This window comes from Theropithecus gelada, chromosome 14, assembly GCF_003255815.1.
Source record: "Theropithecus gelada isolate Dixy chromosome 14, Tgel_1.0, whole genome shotgun sequence".
NCBI lineage: Eukaryota > Metazoa > Chordata > Mammalia > Primates > Cercopithecidae > Theropithecus > Theropithecus gelada.
Window position 1 is genome coordinate 92,223,453 of NC_037682.1, and position 21,648 is coordinate 92,245,100.

Consider the following 21,648-nt stretch of genomic DNA (forward strand, 5'->3'; position numbering starts at 1 on the left):
TTGACAACCCAAATGTGGTAACCAAGAAAGAACTTGGCTGGGCACAGTGGCTCACCCCTATAATCCCAACACTTTGGGAGGCCAAGGTGGGTGGATCATGAGGTCAGGAGATCTAGAACATGCTGGCTAACACAGTGAAACCTGGTCTCTACTAAAACCACAAAAAATTAACCAGGGGTGGTGGCAGACACCTGTAGTCTCATTACTCAGGAGGCTGAGGCAGGGGAATGGCATGAACCCAGGAGGCAGAGCTTGCAGTGAGCCAAGATCGCGCCACTGCACTCCAGCCTGGGCAACAGAGCAAGACTCCATCTCAAAAAAAAAGAAAGAACTCAAGTTCCAAGTAGAAGTTATGCTGAAAGTCAGTCCAGTGACTGGTCACATCTCCTAGGAAGACAAAGGTAAAATTGGTAAGTTCACTCTAGTCTCTATTCCCCAATCGCATTTTATTTAAGTCTATGTTCCAAAATACTAAATTCTTGTTTTCTTGATTTGGTATAACACCATATACGATGTAGTCTGGTCCCAGAACGCTTCTTCACTGAACAATACAAAAATCTGTGCAGATTGAAGAGAGGAAGGACTAGCGTTAATTGTAAGAAACTTTTGCTGACTTTTACTACAGATTGAATTTTGTCCTCCCAAACACCTGGCAAAGGTAATGTCTCCGTTTCACTAAGTACTCCTTAATTTGGAATTACAAAGACAATTAGCTCTCTAATGAGTTACAGCAAGTGAGGTGAAAGAGTAGGGGAAAAAACTGAACACCAGATGATGCTTGTTAATGCCAAGAAAAAAAAAAGAACTTGTTCTTTGTTAAAAATCTTTTAAATGTTTCTCCTCCTTCATTTTTCAAAACTAAAATGTATAAATATTATTGCTTAGTATGTAAGGGGAAAATCTGAATTCATAGAACATTACATGTAAAAATTGGCTGTCATGAGTACATAGGTCTCTACTCTGTATTATTGAGTATATCCATAAATTTAGCTTTCGAATCTTATGAATCTGCTAGGGTACCTAACAAATTAGGAAGACAGGGGAAAAGATAGTTCCTAGCTTTAGAAAAAATAGTTCATTATGAAAGTAATAACCTCTACAAGATTCAAAATGGGTAGGCATTGTAAAGATGAGATATAAAGGGTAATTCTCAGGTATATTTATGGGAGTCGGAAAGTAAAGGTGCGTAAATTCAAGGTGAGCAAAAAGTAGTGGAGAAAAGGTCTACCTGTATCATTGCTGTAAATGTAGAATCAAGGTCTTTGTATTACCAGAACATTTAGCACTGGGTTTAGTCTATTGATGATACTTAGTAAGTATTAGTTGAATTTCAGTAGTCTAATTTAAAAATGACTCAAATTTTTTTAAATGCCTGATAATCTGTTTACCCAACCAATCAGTGTAGCATTAGAAAAATAACCCAGGATGGGATTTTATTATCACCCTGGCACTAACTAAATAATCAGGCAAGTCATCCTACCTCTTTTGGACTTAATCTCCTCACTTGTCAAAAAAAAAAAAGAGAAAGAAGGAGAATGTGAAAGAGAAGAGGAAAAAGGAGGAGGAGAAGCAGCAGAAGCAGAAGCAGCAGCAGGAGGAGGAGGAGAAGCGAGGAAAAGAGGAGGAAGAAGAAAGAGGAGAGGAAGAAGAAAGAAGAGGGGGAAATAGTATTTAATTTTCTGGTTTACATAAAATTTCAAACAGTAAATTGCTTTTCGGTAACTGGTAGATATTGTTGATATTCTCAGCTCTAGGAAGAATTTCCATGTCCCTTATCTTTAAGATTAAATAGATGAACCATTGTTCTTTATGGTACTCATAGGAGGGAAATAATCTATATTTCTCCAATAGGTGATCTGAGTTCATTATCTATTGACAGAAATATCCATTAATATTCTGATTACTGTGTCCATCTTATTTAATTACAATTTGAAAATACATTCTAATGGTGATAGAGTGCATTTTGACTACCTCTCCCTCCTCAGGCATTTGAATACTGAACATGTCTCAGATTGGCATGTTGATAGGCTTGGCATAACTGGGTTCTCTGTCAGTTTGCTGTCATTAGGATAAGCTGTGAATCACCATGAGGGCCATCTCAGTATATTCAGTTAACTGAGCTGATGAAATCTTGCATTAGTTTCCTGAAGTTGGTTGCACATATTAACATCTATTTATATCATTAAAGATTCCATTGTGTTGACATCCACCCTTGAGCAAAATGTAATGGATATCTTAGTGTACAGAGGAACTTTTCATGTGTGAAGTAAATATTGAAGAGCTTCAAGTATAGTAAAACAAAATCACCAAGAAGATATAATTGAGTAGAAAGAAAGTTAAATATATAAATTACATTTCATTCTAGATAAGATGTGTAGACCAGGTCATATTTACAGATCATAGTTCAAGGGTACTGCTTTCATATCAGTGATAATCATCTCTATACGCCTATGTCATCAGCTTTATATCATATGAAATAAGAAAAAGTATTTATTGTAAAATGGAGCTAAATCACAGTATTCGATATTTATAAAATGTAAATATGCATTCTGTGAATGTTTACATAGGACTTTGCCATACCTTCAGTTCAGTTGACAGTAAAGCAATGCAAAAATTGTAATAAAGACTAGAAAGCCTTTCAAAACACCACCAAGGACACTAAAAGATTTGAAAATAATTGCAAAATAGAATAATCAAATAAAATACTCAGGTTTTTTAAACAATTAAACCAAATAGTGTGAATGACTTTCCAGTTATTCTAGAATTGTCTTTAACTATAAAACATTCTAGGACAAACATACAAAATCTCAAGGAAAGGAAATGTTTTGCAAGTTACATAGGGTAATTATACCGAAGTGTCAGCATTCTCACTTGTCAGCACTCTGATTTGGTTAATTTAAATGTTCATTAATCACAAAAAAGGATGGCATAAAACAAGTCTGCTTGAATTATATGTTTTGCTCAAGAGGTTATTGAGTCATATAATTATTTCTTTCACACCAACTCAAGAAATAGAACTGTTATTAGTAAACTTCATTTGAAATACTTAATCACTGTTGTAAAGATGTTTTATCACCTGATCTGTATGAATCAGTAAATCAAAGCTCACATATTTGTCTCAAAACTTCAGCTCGCAGATGTTAAGTCAAGCTAATAAGCAGCATCGATCATACCTCACTGAACAAGATAGTCTGCATTACAGAAACTCTCCCTGTAATCCATCCATTATATGGAACATCTGTTACAAATTATCCAGCCCCCCGGGACTGCTCTATTTAAGTGCTTCTGCAATAGCCCACTGTCTCCATTTCTCCAAATGAGTTAGATGGTGGCATCGGGATAGTACCAAGTTCACTGTCACTGTGTGACAGCAGTCATCTTTCAGTCTGTGCTGAACTCCAGTGGCACATTGCATAATGGTAAATGTTCTTCCTACAGTTGCACAGCAAAAATCCTCAGAGCATAAGCTAGTAGCCATCAGGAAACCACTGACAGTTCTTTCTCCACTTTATATCAGTCCCTGCCTAAGTTAAGTACTTACTGTGTAATATTCATTCTTTTTCAAGTCCTTAGGAGAATATTGATTTGCTCATTTAGTTAAATATAAAATTAATAAGCCCAGATATATGTTTTTCAACTTTGGCTTATTTCCACGATCATGAAACATGTCTTGTAGAACATGTTGGTTTCCAGAAAAATCACGAGACTCTAAATAAATAAAGCAAGTACAAATTTATACTGCAGAAGAAAAGTATTTTTTAAAGTGCCCTACTTAGAGTTTACCTATATATTGTCAAGGGTGCACCTGTCTTAAAGAGAATGACTTTATAAATGCAGGCCCTGGTGTGTCATTAGAAATAACAATTTCAAATTTACTCTGTGATAGGTTTGTGAAAATAAGTTACAAGGGTATCTATTAATCATTAATAAGTGAATAGTGAGACTGAACAAATGTAAAAGTCCATATAGCCACACCTTATTTTCTTGATGTTAGTCTGCATTACAGAATTCTAATGATGCATACACAGTAAACCCAATATTGGATTTATAGAAAACTTTGTACAAACATGGTACCTACCATGTTTTAGCACCTCATATGGTATTTACCTACAGGATTTCTTTAGCTTATCTGTTCTTAGTGTTTATGCAATAGTAGCTTAATAAATAAATGTCAGGATAGCATCTAGATTGCTTGAAGTTTTAAATAAACAAGTTGACTATTTGTAATTATTCTTACCAGTTTGTAAAAATATATCCTAAAATATCTGTTTTCCATTTCAGAAGGATCACCTTCGATGGATGGACAGAATTACTTTTATAGTGGACTATATAAAGTGTCTACAACTTCAAATCATGTAAAACTATATTAAATATTTATGTCTACTTTACTGCCTGGAAATCTTGGTTAATTTACCTTTCACCGAAAGTTTGTGATAATTGACCAGGAAGTGTTTGTTTTTATACAAAGAAATACAAAAATTATTTAAATAAACATTTTAAACCATAGTGCTCTAGAGAGTCTTACATCGGCAACTAAAAACTTCAACCAAAAAAATGACACAAGTCATTTTGCCTCACAACTCACTAGTCTGAACCTAATACAGAGCTACATAAAAAATGAAGGCATCAGAGTTCCAGTCTTCAAATGACAATCACATATTCACAAATTATACTTATCAGGATCAATGTCATTAAATTTCTTTGTATAAGGCTTGTGTGGGGAAAGGATAGTTTAATTTTTGCTTTTGCTCACAATGCAAACAGAAAAATAATCATGCTCTAAATAAGACTGCAGGAGACCAACATGCAAAGGATCCTCAGAAACTACCACTGTCGTTGAAACCATGCTGACAGAATCTACTGAAAAAGTGACTTCCTGAAGCATCACAATTTACATTTGTTACAAAACCTTACTGCTAAGAAAAATACTCATGTTTTTAATGATTTAGATTTTCCCCAAAAGAGTCCTACAGCCTTTGAGAGCTTCCATCAAACGTTTGCCTTATCGTTTCAATGGCTTCTTTCTTTGGACTTCTCTCATATGTTATCCAGTGGCTTCTGATTCACATTCAGAATAAAATCCAAATTCCTTGCCATTATCTTCCAATCCCTCTATAATCTGGCACCTGCTAATCTTTCTAATGTTTCTGACATTATCATCTCCACTCTCCTCTTTCTTTGCTATGCTCCAACTGCCATACTCGTTAACCTTAAAAATTTTGCCATTGCTCTTCTCTGCCTGGAAAACTCTTGCCCATATTGTTTATGTGGCTGGCTGACTCCTTCTTATTTATTTCTCAACTCCCTATCAAATGTTGCCCACCTCTTCCCCATCCGATTTGCCCCACTTTTTTTTCTTCATTGCATTCGTTACTATCTGAAATTATCTTTCACTTGTTTATTGACTTTCTTCTCTTTAAAAGTCATAAGGGCAGACACCTTCCCTATCTTGTTTACTACCTTACCCTGAGAAAAGAGGTTTAATTGGCTCACAGTTCCACAGGCTGTACAGGAAGTATGGCTGAGGAGGCCTCAGGAAACTTTCCATCATGGTGAAATGCAAAAGGGAAGCAGGCACATCTTACATGGCCAGAGCAGGAGCAAGAAGTGATGGCGGTGGTGCTACACCCTTGTAAACAACCAGATCTCAGGAGAACTCACTATCACCATGACAGCACCAAGGGGGATGGTGTTAAACCATGAGAAACTGCCTGCATGATCCAGTCACCTCCCACCAGACCCTACCTCCAACAATAGGGATTACAATTTGACATGAGATTTGGGTGAGGACACAGATCTAAATCAGATTAATTATACAAACGAATGAATATGTAACCCCTTTTCCCTAAAGAGACTAATTACATTTTTAAAAATCAGACAAAGGAGGAAACATGGAAAGAATATGGAGCAGTCATTGAATAAACAATAATCATAGGCATTTAATATTAAATATATTTCCATGTCCAATAACTTGTCAAAGACAGAGCAGCAGACACCATGAAATAAAAGGATAAGATATCTGAGAATGGTGTACTAGGCGAGGGTTTTAGGAATTCCCACTGAAGCCTGGCACTCCCACCTCTGTAAGTCCTTCAGAATTTTCTCACGCTGCATCCTACCTTCCACCTCATCCTGTTCTTTGTAGTGTGCATGTGTGTGTGCACACACACATATACACTCACTCTCACAAGAAACATTGATCCAAATATTAAAAATTAAGTGCAAATAATGATTCATATAATTCATAAAGTGCAAATAATGATTTATATGCTATACACTACAGGGAGTGTATAGCAAAAAAAATTAGAAAATCTAAACCAAAGGCTTCAGTCTTCACTAACATTTTATGTGCAAGAGGGGAGTTGCTATACTATCATTTGATATATCAACAAGCTGAGGACCTTATAATCTTCCCCAGTTTGCAGCTACAGTGGCCCTAACTTGTGGCCTAGAAGCCCTGCCATGTATACCCTGATCTCCACCTTGGGTCATGAAACCTCTGACAACAGCTTCTTTAATCTACTTCATTGGGTACTGCTTCTCATTTATTGAGCCCTGCCCTGAGTGTCACATAGATTCTATTTAATTTGTGTGGTCACCAGCTACACCTAGTTAAATTCCTACCTGAAATTGCTGACTTCCATGGTACCTCTCATGCCAACTTCTAAACTCAATTACTTCTGTTTCTGTACATGAGCAAACCATAAGGCATAAAGAATCAAATGAAACAGCACTGACTCAGCACCAATAAAATTGTGTTTTTCACTTCATATAGACTTTGATATCTGTTCATCAATATCTCAGTTCATGACTGATTCCCCATCATGTAGTCAGCACAGTGATTCCTGACCTTTTGAACCCTCTTCAGTCTCCAAATTAGAATCTTCTCATCCCTGTACTTCAGTATGATCAGAATGTATTTCAATAAATATTAATTTTATTAAATTGAAAAGAAAACTTCTGAGACCCTCCTCCAGACTCCCTTTATTCTGCCAATATTCTTACAACTTATCCAAGTATGAAATTCTGGAATAATGTTTCATTCTCATTATTTACTTTTCCTTTATTAAGCCTAATGTCTCAGTCCACCTCCAGTTCAAAAACATGTACTGGTTTCCACTATCTACATAATTAAGTACAAACTTATTGCCATGGTGTTTAAGGTCTTTCCTTAACCAACTTTCCGACACCTTTATGGACTCTTGGTTCTCTGATCAAACTTAAGCCATATGCTTCTCCTCTCTTCCAAATGCCTTGGATTTTTCAGTCTTTTGGAATATTTGTTTACTTATTCCCTTCTTCTACCAACAAAATAGTCATCTTCTTCCTCTTTAACTACTAGGCCAGAGCAACTGTTTTCTTGGAATCCTCACTGAAAAACTCATCCTTCCAGCCTCAATATCTAACAAACTTTTTGAGTCCCAGAGATACGGAGTGAATTCCTAAGTCACGTAGCTGGAAAATGGCAAGACCTGAATGAAAACCTATGTTTCATGGTAGCTACTCAGCCTTCACCTTTCAAAACTTTCAAGTTTAGCTTTTTATTTCTATCTTCACATGATAGTTTCTGCAATCCTTTTACACCTTTTTTAAAATGAAGGTAGCAGTGGGAAGCACACAGAATATTCCATCATGATTTGTAAAATGGGGATGTTTTTGCTCTAAAATTCTTTTTCTAATTTCCAATACTTTGTTGAACTTTGTGATCATAAGATATATTGCTATAATAGTACATCTTTAATAAGTCCCAAGTGTTTATCTAAAAGTGATAGTTTCATTATCCTATAGGAAATTTTTCAATCATTTAAGACATTTTACTGCATACTGTGTTTACCTATCTGGCTGTTTGCTTTGGCCAGCTATTCTGTCAGTTTTCCCAATTGATTTGTCACTTTTAAATTCTAATGGATTTATCTGGAATAATTAGATAATTGGTGATCTTTTCTTCAGGTTACTTATGCTAATATAACCAGTCTTAGCAAATATAAGAAATTACTAGTTTTAATCCTTTATAAACTAAAGGATTTCTCAGTTATCCTTTATATCTTAGAATGTGTCCACTTGTAGATAATATAAAGCCTAACTCAAATTGATGTAAACAATAAAGAATCCACTGGTTTTCAGGACAGGAAGTTAAGCAGGTGTTTTAATTGATTAATCTAGTGGCTCAACTTTTTATGCAAGGGCCCACAGGTTTGTTTTGTCTCTCCACTCCATCATCTACAATTTTGGCCCCACACTAAGGCTGGTTTTCACTGTAATCACAGATTGACTTCCCGGAATAACAGCGGCTAAATCTTTCTCGTTCACATACAACAGGAGAAGGAGCTAGTGTATTTCTCCCACACTTCATACAAACATGCATCCTACCATCTGGTTATACCATTTTAGAGAGTGCTTACTCCTGAACAAGTCTCTATCACAAGAAGATTGCCACGATCTGATTGGCTTAGGCCTAGCTTCCTGAACCAATCCTTAGCAGGGGCGCATGAGTTTGGCAGGACTGATATAGACTAATCAAGGCCATTCATATAATGAGGAAGAGGCCGAGGGGTTAATTCTTTATACCACACTGAGACAAGTAGAGTGAATATTAGGGAATCAGCAACAAAGTCTACTTTACTTTTAGCATGCAGAGGTAGAAAAGCTACCTCTAAATTCATTTTCAACCAATAAAAATTTATTTGCCCCTGTTCATAATTTTTAGTCTTCTGAAATCTACACATCCTGTCTAGACTGAATTATGTAAAGTAGTTTTATGTAAAAATGAATATCATGGAGTTAAAACTCATATACATATGCAAATAAGAATCAGAATAAAACCCCAGAGCCACTTCAGGAATGTTGCTTGACATTACCTTAGGTGAGTTATCTGAACTTTCTGAGACTTAACTTTTCATTTTTGGAAAAGGGATATCAGTACCAAATTAACTATAAAAATTAGAGAGAAAATATATAACATTTAGCACAATGGCTTTTACTTGATAGATGAGCATTAAGTCATTATTATTTTGGTATTTTCCCCTTATTCCATTATAAGCTCCCCAGATGGTAGAGATTATTGAATCTTCCAATGATAGTATATATTTTTTTCCTTTCTGAATGTTTCATATATTTTCTCATTTATTTTGCTAAAATCAAATGTGATACATGGGTTGTTTTCATTGATTTAAAAAAAGGAAGCATTTTGAGATTGATATTGTCAAAGTTACAGACTAGTGAGAGGCCCAATCTGTGCTAAAATAGCTATTTGTCATTTAGAAAGTACATTGTACATACATGACCCTATGTATTTTTCACAATGATATAAGGTTGATATTATCATTCTCTTTATAAAATGCAAGGAAACTGAGACTTAATGAGGTTCAGAAATTTTCTTAAAGCTTTTGCATGAAATAGTACTGAAATAAAATTATCCTGACTCTTGGTCCAAATCTCTCTTCTTTAGATCATTTTTTCTTGAAATATAGAGTACAGAAAAATTTTCTAGGCATCTTGTACAAAGTACAAATCCTGGGGCTCTAGTCATGGAAGTTGAAATTCAGTAGCTCTTGGGTACAGCTCATAAAATTTACATTCTTTTTTTAAAACATACCAGAAATTCTGTTGCTTATCACAGTTTGAAAGTTACTAAGAGTCTATTCATTTTTGTTTAGGAAAACAGCATAGAAAGGTGGATATCTAATGAGTAACATTGAACAAATTTGAGAAAGCAGCATAATATAATCCTATTTTTAACATAAATTTAGAGTCTTCTTTCAGAATAATGCTGTAATTTTGTAAAGATGTATTACTTTTTCTCAGATTTTGATTGGCCAAAAGTAAAAATATGTATAAAAATTAAGTCAATGGCTATACGAATCTGTTAAGCTAATAAAAATTAATTCAATCACTTATTACAAATCTACTTTAGAACATACTCTGTGTCATGCACTGTCCCCTAGACCCTGGAAATACAATAGTGAGAAAAAATACAAGCACAATTCCAGTCTTCCTGTACCTAAAATCTAAAGAGGAAAGCCACCACTAGTAAAACAGTCACACAAATAAATAGAAAGTCTTCACTGTGATTTCAACTACTGTATGAATGAGAGGTACATGGTACTATGAATGTATGCAATAGAGGAATTTTACGTAGCCAAGACAGTCAGAGAAGTCTGCTCCAAGTGAAGCCTGAGCAAAGATTCAAAATGTGAAGCCTAAATAGGTGTTAAACAGGCAAAGTAAGGAGGGACAGGAGTTTCATGCCGAGGAATCAGGTTATGTAGGTGATAGATTAGATACAGGAATGGGTAGAAGGATAGATAATGATGATGGTAACAGATAAACAGATAATAAAAGTTCACCTTGATCAAATTGATTGAAAGCAAAATTGTTTTTGGAAAAAAAGGAAGGGAGAACTGTTTGTTTCTCATTTCCATTCTTGAGTACCCCTGGTATAAAGAGTTGGTTATTCTCATGAGACTGAAAACAGTAGGAAAAGGTCACTTAGATTAGATTAGTAAATAGCAAGCAAATGTAAGAAAGCTCTCTAGGCATCATGAGTAACATAATGATGGTCAGAAAGTATCTGAGGAGAAGGTAAAGAGGAATGACCCAATCCCATATGAAGCTGAACTTTGCCAGCCCAGGATGTCAAGAGTACATCAGGAGACATCATCTTGTATAAAAATAAATATTCTATCAATAATACCATACTTCCTAAATAAGGGTATACCATAATTCTTCATAACTTTATTATAAAGGTGAACACATCAGCTTTGTAGGTATTAATATTAATGTACTATGGAAAGTCTAGTCACATTATTAAATATTATTTTTTATTGAAATATTTTCTCATGACTATTTCTACAAATCCTTTCCCATTGAGTCAACACAAACTGTTCCTTTGTACTGGATGGTTCATTGTAGATGAGTAAACCACATGATAAAAATAAAAATTAGTCACCATGGCCTGAGTTTTTCAATTTATCTCTCTGCATTAATCTAATCTTGCAGACAGTAGCTAAACCTCCTATTCACTTGGTATTAGGATGTGTTTAGGACTTTGCTTCCATGATTGATTGCCATGCCTGCTTCCCTTTTTTCCAGAGCATATTCCCGCACGTGTTTGGAAATGTCTGTCCTCAAACAGTATTTACTGGATTAAAAATAAAACAATTAGGATAACGAGCATCTTTGGTATCAAAATTCTCACTTTAGTTTTAAATGATTTAAAACAAAGACCTGTTTAATGTTTTGAATACCAGTAAGTTTAACTTTTTCACTTAAAACTACTATATAGGAGAAACAACAGGGGTCAGGTGGGGTGGCTCATGCCTGTAATCCCAGCACTTAGAGAGGTCAAGGTTGGGATTACTTGAGGCCAGGAGTTTGAGACCACATTGGTCAACACAGTGAGACCCCATCTCTATACAAAATTTAAAAATTAGCTGGGAATAGTAGCATGTGCCTGTGTCCCTAGCTACTCAGATGGCTGAGGCAGGAGGATCACTTCAGCCCAGGTGGTCAAGGCAGGAGTAAGCTATGATCATGCCACTGCACTCTAACCTGGGCAACAAAATGAGACCACGTCTCTAAAAAAAAGAAAAAGAGAAAGAAAGAAAACAGCAGAAAAGTTTCTAAAATCAAATAAAAATGAAGAAAAAAACAATAGATTTATAATGCAAATAGTAATGTATAATAATAGGGGTATTTGTTGAATCAGCAAGTCTCAGAACTTCACAGAAAATGTGATGTTATCTGGTTGAGAAAAAGCCAGAAAAGTTGCTTGGAATTTGGGGAATTCATCTCAGCATTGGAAGGAGGCTCTAAGAAGCACTCCTCATGAAGGACTGAACAGTCACACCACAAGGACTCTACAACCTGGCACCACTAGTTGCTGTCTACAAGGAGAATGAGCAATAATTTCACAAGAAGTCAACACACAACTTTCTGTTTGTTAGCACATGAATTTATCATAATTTGACATATCTGACCAGTTGTCAAGACTAAAGCCTGTTCCTGATTCAATGATTTTACCTTCAAAGCAAGAAGACTCTTTTTGCCTCTGTTTCTAAGGAGGAATTTTCCACTTTCAAGTACTACTTCCTCATCTGAAAAATAATATGGTTGAACAGATGACTCCGGTTAATTTAAAAATTCTGTGACTCTGTAACATTGCTAAACTGACATATGAAATTGTAGGTCTTTATTTCATGTTACCAGTATGATAGTAAGAGCTTTAAAGATTCCAAGGAGATATATATACACATATACATTTTATTCACTTTTCAGCTTTAAAAGACAATTGATTCTCAAGAGAAGATTTTCTAACTGAACATGAAATCAACAGAAAGAGTTGATCTGATATCAGTCTGCAATGCTGGGGAACCCTTGATTGAGGCTAGACTGAATCCATGAGGATTCTGCTCAGGGCTTTTGGTTTGTCATTTGCTCAGCAGTCCTTACCATGAAGAAATGAACAGACTGTGCCCATTTTTCAAACTTGACTATTTCCAAATACAGTATTTAATTTAGTGATCCTTTATAATAGCATTGTCCCTGAGGGGGAAAAAATGGTTGTCAGATTACTGACCATTTGACACTGAATCATTATAACCAAGTATCAAATTTAATGAGGTTTCTACTAAATGAGTGGCATTGGTATATCATCTGGACTGTCACACATTTGTCATCGCGGAGACGTTTGCTTCTTATTAATCTATCTTCAAAGATGCCTTATGTCAATTAGCTGAAAAAGCCTTTTAGGAGAACTTTTCCTCCCTATTTTAAAAAGTCAAAAAACAGCAAAAGTAGAATTATTAACAGGCCTTAAAAAACAAAGATACTGACTATATTAGTAGGTTGATGTAATTCACTCCGAAATATATACAGGAAGCTTATGGCAGGCAGCATTCAGTATATGATGTATAAAAATATTTTTTCAGAAATAAAGCATTGATAAGCCAATTCTAATATAATAATAGTAAATCCTGTTTTCACCTTTTTACGGTTAAAATTTTGTTTAATCTCTCTTAGAAGGTAAATCACACTGCCAAATATTCAGAACATCTGTATGTTAATATATTCATAAAAATATTTCAGATTTACCATTATTTAGAAAAGTTAGCTGTCCATAGGCTATAACGGTCTCAGTTTCCAATAATGATGACCCTTATTATTAAATCATATGAAAGGATGATTTTCTTCATTCATGGAGCTAGTCTGTCATTTTTATTACCACCCTAAACTTGGATGAAAAAAAAGCCTGTTAACCCAAATATATTTTGATTTAACAAAAAAGAAACTTAAATTTCATCTCTAATATCATTATCATATTTTAAAACATTCTTTTACTTGTTAATTCCACACTCAAAATATAACTCCACTCTCCTTTCTTCCATTATTTATTTTTCCTTCCTTTTTTCCCTCTCTTCATCTTTCCCTCTACAAATATTTATTGAGGGTCTAATGTATATCATGCACCATGTTGGATGTTCAGACAAGTGGAAGTTACAGAAGAATAAATAGGCACTTTAATGGCTGACTAATATTTCAGGATAAGAATTTAGAATTTAAACATTACATGATTATTGAGCAATTTGTTGTTTACAATGGTTTATAATTATAAATAATTACACAGCCTCAGTCAGTATCTTGGGTATATACATCTTTGTCCCTGTCACTATTTATTTTCTAAGAACCATATTTGGGCAAGCAGACAAATATCAAAAAGAACAAAGAGGATTTATTATGTTGTAAATTATATTTTTTGTTCCAGCTGAAGGTTTAAAAATTAGATTAATTATTACCTATTATGAAAGCAATATACCCTTCTTTAAGAGGGCTAATTTAAACATTTTCATAGAACTGTAATACTCTGAGAGGCAAATTATTTTATTTAAATTAACAAAGAGTTGTCTTCCACAGTGTCTCCCATTGGGCCTTGCACATAGGTGGTTGTTAAGTGCTCTTTGAAGAGGTGAATAAATAGAATGGAGGGAATGAAACAGAACAAACGTAACAACATAGAAGAGCTTAATAAATGACTTTATTGGCAATTATTCCTATATAGACATATTAGCTAAATTTCAAGTCTTTTTCATAATAGTTGAGGGTCCTCCTGACAGAGTTTCATACTGATGAAAATACTCTTTAAGCAAGTTCCAGTTAGCCATTGCTGCCCCAAAATTTATTAGCTCAAAACATCAATCTGTTATTTTGCCTCATGATTTTAGCAGCTGACAGGCCAGGCAATTCTTGCTCGATTTTCTCATGTAGTTGCTGGCTGAAGCTGGAGCCATCTGAAAGCTTCTTTTGTTTATTTTTTTAATTCACAAATAATAATTGTATGCATTCAGGATGTACATAGTGATGCTTTGATACATATACTGTACAGCAATCAGATCAAGGTAATTAGCATATTCATCATCTCAAACATTTATCATTTGTGTTGGAAACATTCAATATCCTCATTCTTGCTATTTAAAACTATGGATATTGTTAACTATAGTCATCTTACAGTGGTCTGTAGCCCTAGAACTTATTCCTCCTGTCTAGCTGTATTTTTGTATCCTTTAACAAATCTCTCCCTATGCTATTCTCCCCCTTCCCCTTCCCAGTTTCTAGTGTCCTCTATCCTTTCTACTTCTATGAGATCCTCTTTTCAGCTTTCACATATAAGTGAGAACATGTGGTGTTTAACTTTCTCTTCCTGGCTTATTTTACTTAGCATAATGTCCTCCAGTTCCATCCATGTTGCCACAAATGACAGAATTACATTCTTTTTATGGCTGAATAGTATTCCATGGTGTATATATATCACATTTGCTTTATACATTCATCTGTTGTTGGACTCCTAGGTTGATTCCATGTCTTGCCTATTGTGAATAATGCTGCAATAAACACAAGCGTAAAGATGTCTCTGATACACTGACTTCCTCTTCTTTGGATAAATGCACAATAGTGGGATTGCTGGAACACATGACAGTTCTCTTTGCAGTTTTTTCTTTTGATTTTTTTGTTTGTTTGTTTGTTTTTTGAGACGGAGTCTCGCTCTGTCGCCCAGGCTGGAGTACAGTGGTGCGATCTTGGCTCACTGCAAGCTCCGCCTCCCGGGTTTACGCCATTCTCCCGCCTCAGCCTCCGGAGTAGCTGGGACTACAGGTGCCCGCCACCTCGCCCGGCTAGTTTTTTTTTCGTATTTTTTTAGTAGAGACGGGGTTTCACCATGTTAGCCAGGATGGTCTCGATCTCCTCACCTCATGATATGCCCGTCTCGGCCTCCCAAAGTGCTGGGATTACAGGCTTGAGCCACCGCGCCCGGCCCTCTTTGCAGTTTTTTGAGGATCCTCTGTACTGTTCTCCATAGTGGCTGTACTGGTTTACATTCCCACCAACAGTGTATAAGACTCCCTTCTTCTCCACATTCTCACCAGCAATCGTTATTTTTGTCCTTTTGATGATAGCCATCCTAACTGGGGTGAGATGATACCTCACCGTGGTTTTGACTTGCATTTCCCTAATTATCAGTGATGCTGACCATTTCTTCATATATCTGTTGGTCATTTGTGCGTCTTCTTTTGATAAATGTCTTTTCGGATATGACTGCTTTTTAATAGCATTGTTTGTCTATTTGCTGTTGAGATGTTTGAGTTCCTTGTATATTCTGGATATTAATCCCCTTTCATGTGAATAGTCTGCAAACATTTTCTTCCATTCTGCAAGTTGTCCTTTCATTCTGTTGATTATTTCATTTGCTGTGAGGAGCTTTTTAGTTTGGTATAATCCTATTTGTTTATTTTTGCTTTTGTTGCCTGTGCTTTTGAGATCTTATTCATAAAATCTTTTCCAAAACTCAAGGTCCTGAAGCACTTCCTCTACATTTTTTTCTAGTAGTTTTATTGTTTCTGGTCTTATAGTTAGCTCTTTGATCCATTTTAATTGATTTTTGTATGAGGTGCGAGGTGGGAAGTCTAGTTTGAGCCTTCTGCATGTGGACATCCAATTTTTCCAAAACCATTTAGTGAAGAGACTGTTCTTTCCTTAATGAGGGTCTGATCTGAAGGCCTCTTCACTGACATGTCTGGTGCCTGGGCTTGGATGGCTAGAATAGCTGGAATAGCTAGAGGCAATTTGGAGCTCTCTCTCCACAGACTTCTCTAAATGGCTAACTTGGACTTCTTCACAGAATGGCAATTTCCATGTAATTGGACTGACAACTGTCTTTTCCTATAACAAGCATTCCAGGAAACCTGTGGTAAAGATGCAAAGCTTATCCTCAACTCAAAATTCATACACAGTTATTTGTACCGTTGTTTACTGGGTGAAACAGTCACAAGCCAGCCCAGATTTAAGGAGGTGAAAAAATTGACTCCATCTTTCAATGACAGAATGGATTACATGTTCAGGAAGTAAAGGAAGTGATGGTGGCCACCTTATACACATACAGACTCAAAGTGATTAATGCTTTCTTCAAATGCCATCTCCATCTCTACCACATAAAGTGTGGCTTTCCCTAACACATACGTTTTCTCCTTCTGTCCTTTTTTCAGTTGAAGATACTTTCTAAATTAACAGTGAAAACAGTAAATGTCTGTGTACTCCTTGCTTCTTTCCACAAATTAGGATTTACAATCACATCCAAATTTAACTCTCAGCTGTGCTGTTCCGTAGCAGTGACTTGAGCAAATAACTTCTCATTAGAATGAACTCTCTGATACCCAGTGCCTACCATAAAACTTAACATATAAGGTTATCGACTAAATAATTTTCTAAGTAATCTCTTTGAGATTCCGTTACTTCCTCTATGAAATGGGGATAACAATGCCCACCTCACAGTGACGAAGAAGTAAATGAACAATTTAATGTTTGCAAACACTTAGCGCCTTAATACAGTACAATACAGTGAGATTATCACAGCTATTAGTATTATTATAGTTATATTCTTCTCACTATTATATCATTATAATGTATTGTAGATGCTCCTCCACTTATCTGTCACCACAGTCTAAAAACTTGTTAGACACCTTCTTCAACACCTGGATCTCATTTATTTTCTTTACCCTATCCTTAGTCACGATTTTAATGGCTTCAACATTGATACTGGGTGATGCAATAGACATATTTTTTCATAAATCCTACACCTTATCAACCCTGTAATAATATGCTCAAGTTTGCTTTAGATAAACAAAAACCAACTTCTTACTCAAAAACCACCCTACATCTAAATTCACAAATCTGTCAATTTTCTCTTGCAACACCATTCTTACTCTTATATTTTCCTCCCATAACAATCCAGTCTCCTTGACTCCCTTCTTTTATTCTAGTCTGTCAGCCCCATTCTGGCTTCATCTGACTTGACTCCTCGGTTACTCACAGCATTGTCATATTTGATGATAAAAAATATCAGAATTACAAACTCCCAAGCCTGAATGGATGCTACTGACTACTTTCCTGGTCTTGGTCCTGACTTTCCTATCTTTACTGAATTGGTCAGTTTCACTTCAAAATGATACCGTCTAACCAAACTTGAACTCTAGTACTATTCTAGAATCTTTGTATTTTCTCTTCATTGCATCCTTCCACTTTTATCATGTGCTATTCCAAAACTTTCCTGTTATCCTCCAGCCCCCAATCTAATTTCCCCCAATCACCCTAACTTTTGTAGACAGTCTTATATTCTTAAGTTTAAAAAAATGAGTACCTTCCAAAATGAGCTCTCTCAACTTTTCCCCTTACCATCTCGAAAACTTTAGTTATTTTGCTGTTTCTTCCTTCATTTAACTTAGAGGAAAAAATTGTCATTTCTTCTCAAGATTTCTCTCTAGACCTTTGCCCACAATCCCAACTTTTGGTCACCTTCCTGATAGTCTCTATCTTCTATATCTTTAGTATCTTGCATCTGCTGGTGGTTCTTCTCAGCCTTGATTTAAAAAAACAAACAAACAAAAAAACATTTTATTCCTTATTTTCTAAAAATGTAATTTGCCCCAGTGAGGCTTTTAAACTTTTTCTCCATCTTACTGAACCTGTATTGTTGATATTCTGTATTCAAAAGTCTTCACCAACTCCTCCATCTGTTCAGCATGCAACCATTCCTTGGCGTTTGGCTCATATCTCTTAATCAACAAATCCACATAGCACTTGCTACATAAAGACCAACTCAGAAAATACTTAAAATACTTAAGTTTTTGACATTCAAAATAAAGCATTATTGTAACTTTAATTGTCCATACAATGGACTGAAAGAACTGGCATTGCTTTGTAGCCACTAAAATATAAATAGCTGTGCATTTTTAAAATACTATTCAAAATCACCACTAGAAATAAAAATATAATGGCACATTTCTCCTCAAATCTGATTATAATTGACTCTTAAAGATGAAGTCCGTTTGCACACAGATTAGTCAATACTATTCTATACCATTCTTTCATAATCAAAAGGGAATTAATCCTCTTTTACTCATGACTTCCCCACTCCAACCAAGAAAAAAAGGAAGCTAATCACAGATCACAGTCTCCTTTGAACTCCCTACAGAACTTTATATATGCCTCATGTCTGGCATATGTCCTTACCTTGTCTATACTATCATTATTTCAGAACCTTTTGTATCTCCCTTGTTAGAGTCTAAGCTATGTGTACTTGATAGTACACATCAGAGGGCTTGTATATGGTATGTTCTCTGAACATGAACATTAGCTCTATCCACTTGTAGTATTTTAGTAAGCATGAGATTTTCTTTTTCTCTGATAGCATTGCCTGTGATTTTCTGTTGCTGCCTCTGTAAACTGTGATTGATTTCAGCAGCTGCATTTGATATTGGCATTCACATCTTTGTATTTGTTTCTCATTATTTTTTTCTTTTTCTATAAAATATAATGCTAATTGGTAACTGCCTCTGGGCACAAAGTATCAGAAAGAAATCAAATCTACAATTAAGTTTCCCCCAGAAATCCTAGACTCCAACTTGCATCCATGATTTTTGTTGTCAATTTTCATTACTAAATTCATATTTCATTAAGATGATTATATAGTTTGATGGGCTACATATTGGAAATATAATTTCTCATGGCTCCTGATAATACTCTGTGCTTAACTTTATCCATTGCCTTTGACCTATAGGTCCCCCAGGCCCACCTGGGATAGTAATTGTTGAGGAAATCACCGAAAGTACAGCCACACTATCCTGGAGCCCAGCAGCTGACAACCACAGCCCAATCTCCTCCTACAACCTTCAAGCTCGCAGCCCATTTTCGCTGGGCTGGCAAACAGTAAAGACAGGTAAGAGGCACTAATGCAACATCAGATATAACCAGAGTGGTCTTCTATCTCATAAGCCATATTTGGCTAAGTTCTTACTAGGATCTTCTTTGGATTCTGAAATCTCTTCATTATTTATTACAATATTGACAACTCTTTGCTACTTTTTATGAACCTAAGAAGAGCAAGGTACCTTGCTTTCCTCTTTTCAGTTCCCAAAGAGGGACCGTATCATGTTGGCTTATTTGTTTGTTGAAATAACCTTAAACTCACATAGAAGTTGCAAAAATAGTACAGAGTTCCTGTGGATCCATTCCCCAGCTTCCTGCCATGATAAAAGTCTTACATAACCATAGTACAATTACCAAATCAGGAGATGATGTTAGTGAATTGATGTTAACTAAGTTTCAGACCTTATTAGGATCTCACTAGTTTTGATATGCAATTGTTTTAGTGTATACTTATACGAGATTCTATGAAATTTTATTATGCAGACTCAAGTAACCACCGAGACAATCTGGATATAGATCAATTTCATTAGCTCAGTTCCTTGTGCTACTCCTTTCTAGTCATACGTCTGTTTTATTTATAAAAAGAAAATCTAGTGGCTGGCAAGATGGGTGAATAGGAACAGCTCTGGTCTGTAGTTCCCAATGAGATTAACGCAGAAGGTGGGTGATTTCTGCATTTCCAACTGAGGTACTAAGCTCATCTCACTGGGACTGATTAGACAGTGGGTGCAGCCCATGGAGGGCAAGCTGAAGCAGGGTGGGGCATTGCCTCACCCAGAAAGCATAAGGGATCAGAGAACTCCCTCCCTTAGCCAAGGGAAGCCGTGAGGGACTGTGCCATGAGGAACAGTGCACACCAGCCCAGATACTACACTTTACCCAGAGTCTTCACAACCCACAGACTAGGAGATTCCCTCAGGGGTCTATAGCACCAGGGCCCTGGGTTTCAAGCAGAAAACTGGGCAGCCATTTGGGCAGACACCGAGCTAGTTGCAGGAGTGTGTTTTCATACCCCAGTGGCTCCTGGAACGCTAGTGAGACAGAACCATTCACTCTCCTAGAAAGGGGCTGAAGCCAGAGAGCCAAGTGGTCTAGCTCGGCAGATCCCACCCCCACGGAGCCCAGCAAGCTATAGGATCCACTGGCTTGAAATTCTTAACAGTCTGAAGTTGACCTGGGATGCTTGAGCTTGGTCAGGAGAGGGGTGTCCACCATTACTGAGGATAAAGTCATGTGCCTCCTGACTGGGACACAACTCCCAGTAGGGTGTTGTGACTGACACCTCATAAAGGAGAGCTCTGGCTGGCATCTGGCGGTGCCCCTCTGGGACTAAGCTTCCAGAGGAAGAAACAGGCATCAATCTTTGCTGTCCTGCACCCTCTGCTGGTGATGCCCAGGCAAACTAGGTCTGGAGTGGACCTCCAGCAAACTCCAGCAGACCTGCAGCAGAGGGACCTGACTGTTAGAAGGAAAACCAACAAACAGAAAGAAATAGCATCAACATTAACAAAAGGGATGTCCACACAGAAACCCCATCTGAAGGTCCAAAGACCAAAGATAGATAAATCCACAAAGATGAGGAAAAAACAGCACAAAAAGGCTGAAAATTCCAAAAACCAGCACACCTCTTTTCCTCCAAAGGATCACAACTCCTCGCCAACACGGGAACAAAACTGGATGGAGAATGAATATCACGAATTAACAGAAGTAGACATCAGAAGGTGGGTAATAACAAACTCCTCCAAGCTAAAGGAGCATGTTCTAACCCAATGCAAGGAAGCTAAGGACCTTGAAAAAAGGTTAGATGAATTACTAACTAAAATAACCAGTTTAGAGAAGAACATAAATGACCTGATGAAACTGAAAAACACAGCACGAGGACTTTGTGAAGCATAAACAAGTATCAATAGCCAAATCGATCAAGCCAAAGAAAGGATATCAAAAATTGAAGATCAACTTAATGAAATAAAGCATGTAGACAAGATTAGAGAAAAAAGAATGAAAAGGAACGAACAAAGCCTCCAACAAATATAGGACTATGTGAAAAGACCAAACATACGTTTGATTGGTGTACCTGAAAGTGACAGGGAGAAGGGAACCAAGTTGTAAAACACTCTTCAGGATATTATCTAGGAGAACTTCCCAAACCTAGCAAGACAGGCCAACATTCAAATTCAGGAAATAGAGAGAATACCACAAAGATACTCCTCGAGAAGAGAAAGCCCAAGACACATAATCATCAGATTCACTAAGGTTGAAATGAAGGAAAAAATGTTATGGGCAGCCAGAGAGAAAGGTCGAGTTACCCAGAAAGAGAATCCTATCAGTCTAACAAGGGATCTCTCTGCAGAAACCCTACAAGCCAGAAGACAGGGGGGACCAATATTCAACATT

At 36.3% G+C, this 21,648-nt stretch overlaps 1 protein-coding gene across 2 annotated transcripts in view; it reads left to right on the forward strand.

Annotated features, from left to right (window-relative positions):
• The window catches only part of CNTN5 (contactin 5), a 1,331,129-nt gene that overhangs the window by 1,212,643 nt on the left and 96,838 nt on the right, over positions 1 to 21,648 (forward strand). For both annotated transcript variants that reach the window (XM_025357811.1, XM_025357810.1), the window contains one exon: positions 19,106 to 19,264. In XM_025357811.1, coding sequence (XP_025213596.1) covers positions 19,106 to 19,264 — 159 coding nt within the window. The remainder of the gene's footprint in view (positions 1 to 19,105; positions 19,265 to 21,648) is intronic.